This window comes from Euphorbia lathyris, chromosome 9 (assembly GCF_963576675.1).
Source record: "Euphorbia lathyris chromosome 9, ddEupLath1.1, whole genome shotgun sequence".
NCBI classification, from domain to species: Eukaryota; Viridiplantae; Streptophyta; class Magnoliopsida; order Malpighiales; family Euphorbiaceae; genus Euphorbia; species Euphorbia lathyris.
Genome location: NC_088918.1, coordinates 19533586 through 19541043, shown reverse-complemented (window position 1 = coordinate 19541043; position 7458 = coordinate 19533586). Strand labels below are relative to the sequence as shown.

Genomic DNA, 7458 nt, shown 5'->3' with positions numbered 1-7458 from the left:
AACGGCGATTAAGGTACGAACCATGTAAATAAACTCGTTTTTTGGGAAGTGAGTTTAGTTTAGAAATTAGTGTGCAATACGAAGCATAAATCACATTGTAAACGAATCAATTCTTCCTTCTTCCCCTCTCTCTCCTATCTTTTATAAATTCATACAAAATGGGTGATTCTTTACCAAAGTGGCTTTCAATAATATATGCTCAAAACGGTTTTCAAAATGAGAAAGAAAAGGTTTCAAATGAATTTTAAACTTAAAAAAATATGCGATTAGTCCGTTATCGCCTAACACGCTGAGTAGGAGGCCGGTGGTTCATAACCGGGCGATGTCGGGGTGCCTAGTAGCCTTTCTCCGGAAAGGAGCTAGCCTTCTCGGCTCGTACCTAAGTTTTCCGAACCCTCATCGGTCTCCCGCAAGGGATCAGTGTTCATTTTCCCATTCGTGGGTGGCGACTCTTCCATACTCCGAGCTCCAGTCCTGCCGAGCAGCTTGATTCCACGATTGGTTGCTTTCGGCGCCAATCACCGCTTACGTCGCCATGAGGTGTCCACCCCCCGGTCCGCCCGGGAGATTCGGCCGCGGCACCTCGTCTAACAGCCGCGTATTGATCCTCCAAAGAGATCCGACTGGCGGATCACCAATGTCCCATCAAAAGAGACCCGCCAACGAACCTATGAGGCGAATCTCCTTGAACACTCATTCGCCATTAGAATGGTTGGGCCGACCCGGCCATAAAGACCATTAATGAGCTATCAATTAGCTAACCGCCGGCTTAAAGGTAGCTTGTAACCGCCATTAATGGAACATTAATGGAGACTTTCTAGCTACTGAAAGTTACAACTTTCTAGCTATATATAGCCTACGTCTCAGGCTATCAAGGTACACATTCATTTTTACCCTTTGTCAATTCAGTTTGCCCTCTTGTTCTTCTTTACTGACTTTGGCATCGGAGCTTCCCCCCGTCGAATCCAACGACGCCCCCACAGGGACGAAAGTTAATCAGAATTTCTCCGCGTGTCATCATATATGATCATACAATAAGCTGCATTCCAGTTCTCTTACGAGTATCAAGAAGAGAAAAAAATACTTCCTCAAGTTCATCTATAGAATATATAGATAAAACAGTTATGTGTATTTTGATAGGTTATTTATACATGTTTTAATAACAAGCAATTTATGTAGTTTTTTTATGATTAGTTTGTATTTGCAAATTTAAATATTACCATTTCGACTTTTTTTTGTAACTTTGTTAATAATAAAATAAATATTGGAGTGTCTACTCTTTCTGATCCCCCTGGTTTTATCTTTCCTTTTCTTTTAGAAGATAGGATTGGGGTTAGCTTTCCTAGGCTAATCCCTTGTTAGGTGTTTTTGTGTTTTTTCCTTTCCTTTTCCTACCAAAAAAAAAGGTCTGATGTGATAATTAAATAACGAATTAAATAATAATAAAATAATATGTTTAAATTTTCTATTAAGTAAAAGTAAAATTAATCTTGTTTGATAAGTTAGGGATAAAATTGATATTGTTTGGCATTATAATATTTCATATATTACAGGTAAATACACACTTTTATATAAACAAACGTTGGGTAAATTTGCATTTTATAAAAAAAATGGAAGAGGTGGAATCAATCTTTAAAGATGGTTACTGTACAAAAATAAAATAAAAAGGAATACTACATCGTCATCTCCTTTCAAAAAAAAAAAAAAAAAACATCATCATCTCCCCGAAACTTGTCATGAAAATAGGTTGGTTCCTAAAGTTTACAAGTATCAAGGGATGGCAACGGATACTATACCCGCGGGTACCCGGCACTACTCGACCATAATGGGACTACCTGTATTCTGTATAAAAGGGTATGGAACGGGTATGGGATCAAAATCATTACCCGTTAGGGTAATGGGATGGGTATGGAAAGATCCCCGGGGTACCCGTTACCCGTCTTAAATTTTTTATATATTAAAAAAATATTATTGTGTTTTGGATGTAAGATGTGCGATTTGAATATTAAACTTTTGTTCTTTAACCATTAAGTGATACCACTAAACTATTTTATTTTTATTGATTAAGGTTCAATTTGTTCAATTTTTAAATCGATGATTTATTAAATTTATACTTTGTTAAATTTGTAATATTTTTTATTTTATTTATTGATTCTTAACGGGTAAGGGTACCCGCGGGTATCCATGAATTAAATGCGAATGGTATGGGATGCAAAACATATACCCATTAGGGTAATGGGAATGGTACGGGTAATTAAAAAATAAAAGGATAAGAGTTTGGGATTGGCACTACCCGCGGGTACCCTACCCGTTGCCATCCCTACAAGTATCTCATTAGTTCCTTGAATTTTATTATTTCGTATCACCAACTCTTTGAACTTGTCCATAAAAGTATAGTAGCTCTCTGAACTTTATAAGTGTCTCACCAACTCCCTAAACGTGCTTATTTTGTAACAATTAAAGATAAAAAAAACCATAATATTAACGCTTCATTCATTCGGTCTCTCAAACCTACAACACTAATTTTTATATTAGGTTGAAAAGTAAGAGAAGAGAAAAAATTCTTCTCAAATAGATGAAGATGTATTTTTAGAATTTAGATTTAATAGGTTTTTGTATTTAGTTGTTAGAGAATAAGCAAGTTTAGAAATTTAATATATTTTTATAGATAAATTGAGTTGGTGATACAAAATAATTAAATTCAAAAGGCTGGTAAGGCAATGTAAAGTTTAGGATTCCAATCTATTTTTATGATCAAGTGCTATGTATTAGGTCAAAGAAAAATTACCGAATAAAAGAATATTGTAATAAATAAAAAAGGCTTAATACCTTTCTAGTTGTTCAAGTTGTCTCAATCTTCAAATTTAGACTTATGACAACTAACCCTCTTAATTTACTTATTTCGAATAAATAACCTTTTAAATAGGTTATTTTAGAAGTTTTTTTCCCTTTACTTAATGTATCACTAGATTAGTTAGATGTAGCAACCGGTAATTTGAAATCTTTTTATTACTTATATAATATTATGTTGAATGTTTTTTTAGGTTTTAGGAGTTATTTGTTCTAAATAAGCAACCTGATGAGTTATTTGTTCCAATTGAGTAATTTGAGAGGCTATTTGTTTTAAATAAGCAAGTTGAGGGGGGTTAGTTATCACAAGTCTAAATTCGAGATCAGCTGCAGTATTGAAACAACTTGAGGGGACTGCTAAGATATTAAAAGCCAATAAAAAAAATTGGGTTAAGGTGCAAAAATACCCCTAACGTTTTGGGCCAGGAGCAATTTTACCCTTAACGTTTAAAATGGTGCAATTTTACCCCTAATGTTGATAAATTTGATGAATTTCAGACACTATTATAAAACACAGATATTTTTGTTCATTATTCTGCGCCAATTGCATAATAATTCGTTCTAAAAAAAGGATTTCATGTTTTTTCTAATTTAATAATAGAATTTGAGATTAATATTTATAAATTCGGTGGGTTTTTTGAATTTTTTTTGTCTATCCGTACAAAAAGACAGTATATTTTTTTATTTTTTATTTTTTTGCACATCCCAACGAATGTTTGTGATTTGTTACTAATAAAATGACATGTATATGAAGTGTAGATAACAATATTCATGACCGAGAAGACGGTTTGATAAATTATTTCTCAAATTGACACAATTTATTAATGTTAGGGGTAAAATTGTTCTTGGCCTCCAACGTTAAGGGTAAAATTATACCATTTTAAATGTTAGGGATAAAATTGCTCCTGGCTCAAAACATTAGGGGCATTTTTGTACCTTAACCCAAAAAAATTAGTGGATTACTAAACCCAGCCATGAATTCCCATCCCTAGCCCCATGAAAAGACCAAACTACCCTTTACCTAAATTTTGAAAAAACACAAAACCTCTCGAATGCCCTACACACTCTTTGATCAAATCCGGACTAATTTGTGAACCAAAACATGGAGTGTAACAACAACCGTAAAGGGAAAGCGAAAATAATAAGATTTACCGTTTTTGTTTTTTGATTTAAGCTTAAAAATTGAATCTGTGGGTGATTTTTTAAAAACGCCGGAATCGCAGTCGGGCGTATGAACATCACGCCCGACCTATGGTTCCGGCGTATGAATATCACGCCCGACCTGTGGTTCGGGCGTGATGTTCATACGCCTGCACCATAGGTCGGGCGTGATGTTCATACGTCCGAGGGGTTTTAATTAATTTAATTAATTTTTTGTAATTTTTAGTTTGTTTAATTTAGTTTAACTAAATTTTTATGTTGTAAATTTTATTTTGTTTAATTTAGTTTAACTAAATCTTTATTTTGTTAATTTTAGTTAAATTTTTATTTTGTTAATTCAGGTATTTACGGGTTAAATTCAATAGCGGACTAATTTTTTTACGGGTTTAATTCAACAACGGACTAATTTTTTTTATGTAACAGGTATTTACGGATTTAATTCAATAGCGGACTAGCTATTTTTTTTTGCTCTCCCGACACGCGGGCGTGTACCTATCACGCCTCACCTTGTGGTCGGGCGTGATAGCCCCACGTCTCACCGTGTGGTCGGGCGTGTAGCGATCACGCCCAACCACATTGTGAGGCGTGGGGCTATCACGCCCGACCACAAGGTGAGGCGTGATAGGCACACGCCCGCGTGTCGGGAGAGCAAAAAAAATAGCTTTTTCCTCCCCAAAACCCATGAAAGGATATTTTCGTTCTTTCACGGGGCTAGAGGTGGGAATTTGGGGCTGGGTTTAACACCCAAAAATTATTTCAAAAGAACCCTAACTTGAACTATTACTATTTACGAAGACCGTTCCTTCTCCTTCCCTCATTTGTGATGCCAAAAAATTCAAAAAAACGAGCGTATCTTTCTCTATTGGATGAGAGTAATGGAGTATAGTGATCGACACCCAATTCCTTGTTCTGAAGATGTTTTTGGTAATTCTTCTTCACATTTCTTCATTCAATTCTCTCTGTTGGGTTCGAATCGAATGTTCTTAGGTTTTGCTTTTTCAATGTTTTTGGTATAAATTTTATCAGTCCTTTCTTAGTTTGTGATTGATTGAGTTATGGTTATAGAAAGATTAAGCATTAAATCTGGAATTATTTGCTTTCAATGTTGGACTCAGAAATCAAACGATCAAAGAGAGATACACCACCTGCTCACTTCATTTTGAAGATCAAATCGTTCACACAGTTATCGGAGATTGTCAAAAAGACTCGAGATGGGAAATACCAATCTGATGAATTTCAATCTGGTGATTACAAATGGTAAAACCAAATCAATTCCTTTTTGTTACACATTTCTCATATCAGTTAATTACTGACAGATCTTTTAACCTCGTAGGCAATTGGCTCTGTATCCTAATGGAAATTTGAAAGCAAATGGGAAAGGTCACATTTTCTATGTATTTGGCATCAACAGATCGAAAAACATTTTCTAGTTCTAGCCATGTTAATGTGCTTCTCAGCTTTTTCGTTTACGATCATATTCGAGATACCTACTTAACCATACATGGTTGGTTTTACTTAAATGCAATCTTACTTTGGGACGGAGTTAATGGAGTTAAATGAGAGTAAGGGAATTAGGGGTTATTTCATGGAACCGAGCTTGAGCTGATAGTTAAGGCCCAATCATAGATTTTATATTAATCTCTGATACACCCCACACGCAAATATCCCTTGGGCTTGCAGGGTGCACAACAGAGACTCATCCCACCATGTGTTTTAATTCCACAAATTAATGAGGTTGTCGGGACTCGAATCCTCGACCGTTTGGTCCTAGAGGCTCTGATACCATGTCATTGAACCGTTTTAACTAAAAGCTCGAGCTGATAGTTAAGGTCCAATAGTAGATCTTATATTAATCACCGACAACCGTAGTGTCTACCAACTTATTTACATTCTCTAAACTTAACTTTCATTTTGCATTACCTCCTTTAACTCTCACCGTCGTTAACCTCGAAATGCTTTTGATCTTGTCATTGGATATGGAGGCTTCATTGATATGGTTCAATTAATTTTATGCAGATGGAAAAATTAAGCGTTACAATGTTTTAAGAAGTGAACATGGTTTTGATCAACTGCTCCCACTTGCCATGTTCAATGATCCAAGCAATGGATATGTGGTTGATGATTGCTGCGTTTTTGGTGTGGAGGTTCATGTTATTCAAAACACAGCTAAAGTGACTGAGTTTTCTCTTATAAAGGATCCTCCTGATGGAACCTTCACTTGGAAGATTGAAAAGTTTTCAACTTTGAAAAATAAACGGCATTACAGTGAAGTATTTAGTGCTGGTGGATATAAATGGTACCATCTCTAACTCTATTTATTGATGCAAATTGTTTGGAATCTAATGAATGAAACTGATTATCAGGAAATTGTCGCTATACCCTAAAGGACAATTTGAGAAAGACCATGCTTTGTCCTTATATATAAACTTAATAGCTAATAAGGCAACTCCTCATCAAGCTAATGTTTATGTGGAATATGAGTTCTTGATAAAAGATCAGGTCAATGGGATCCATAGCGAGTATAAAGGTGAAGAAATTCATATTTTCTATTATCCTTAATGATGTTTATGTTTATGCATCCAAATATGAAACTGAGTTTTTTTTTTTTTTTGTGCAGATAGTGATTGGTTTGGAAACTCAACCAATTGGGGTTGGGGCTACAAAAGTTTCATGTTGCTGAAGAAACTCCATGATGCATCTAAGGGATTCCTAGTGAAGGATACTTTGATTATTGAAGCTAAAATAACTGGCATATCAGTTTCTCAAGATTTGATCTCCTAAAAATATGTGGCAATGGACCTTGTCTTTTGGATTGAAGTTTTATTGTGTTTGTATGTTTGGATATAATTTTGTTTTTCTTATCATTCCAATGGAACTTTTTGATTTAATGATGGTCGTTCTTTTTGTTACAAAAAAGTTTAGGGAATGATAGGTTTATCATTCTCAAGTTCACGTAATTCACTCAAGTTAAGCTTGAGAATCCATTTTTGTTGATTCAAGGTCAAAACCTTCACAATTATTTCTCTTAGCTCACTATTGATCTGTATCAAATGGTATAAGAGACTTACTTTTTCCTAGCAAGAAACCTCTTTGAAGCTACGATTCAACCAAGAGTTGAATCGAACCAAATGGAAGTAGTCTAGAAGTAAATGTAAGATCTAAGATAAGAAGCTCGTGTTGAATCCCAACCCTAGTCGTGAATCTTATAAAATGGAGTAGGAAATGCCCTGCCACTCTTAGATCGGACAAGAGGAAACAACGTAGTACCAAAATCAATAACCAACTACATCAAGCTCAAGGCTTTTGTGGAGGATCTTAAACTCCCTAAGCATTGCGATGTAATAGACATGAGTCCTTGTTTATTTGACAAAGAATTCAACAAGGATGAGGACATGTACAATGAAAAGGATGATTTTGATTAAGGATTGGGTAATTTTGAGCCCATGG

The 7458-nt window shown here is 35.1% G+C and overlaps 1 protein-coding gene across 1 annotated transcript; it reads left to right on the top strand.

Annotated features, from left to right (window-relative positions):
* Positions 1–4844: 4844 nt before the first annotated feature.
* LOC136205299 (ubiquitin C-terminal hydrolase 12-like) lies at positions 4845–6798 on the top strand. Its single transcript, XM_065995832.1, has 6 exons — positions 4845–4935; positions 5127–5268; positions 5345–5391; positions 6028–6307; positions 6375–6538; positions 6629–6798. Exons 1-6 carry the CDS (start codon positions 4878–4880, stop codon positions 6790–6792), a joined length of 855 nt encoding a protein of 284 aa, XP_065851904.1. The 5' UTR covers positions 4845–4877; the 3' UTR covers positions 6793–6798.
* The last annotated feature ends 660 nt before the right edge of the window (positions 6799–7458 follow it).

What these genes read in the sequence shown, in the direction of transcription:
- LOC136205299 (XM_065995832.1), top strand. Translation starts at nt 4,878, where the DNA reads ATGAGAGTAATGGAGTATAGTGATCGACACCCAATTCCTTGTTCTGAA. An exon ending in TTGTTCTGAAGATGTTTTTG is followed by an intron (nt 4,936 to 5,126) that starts GTAATTCTTCTT and finishes TGTTGGACTCAG; the next exon opens with AAATCAAACGATCAAAGAGA. An exon ending in TTTGAAAGCAAATGGGAAAG is followed by an intron (nt 5,392 to 6,027) that starts GTCACATTTTCT and finishes AATTTTATGCAG; the next exon opens with ATGGAAAAATTAAGCGTTAC.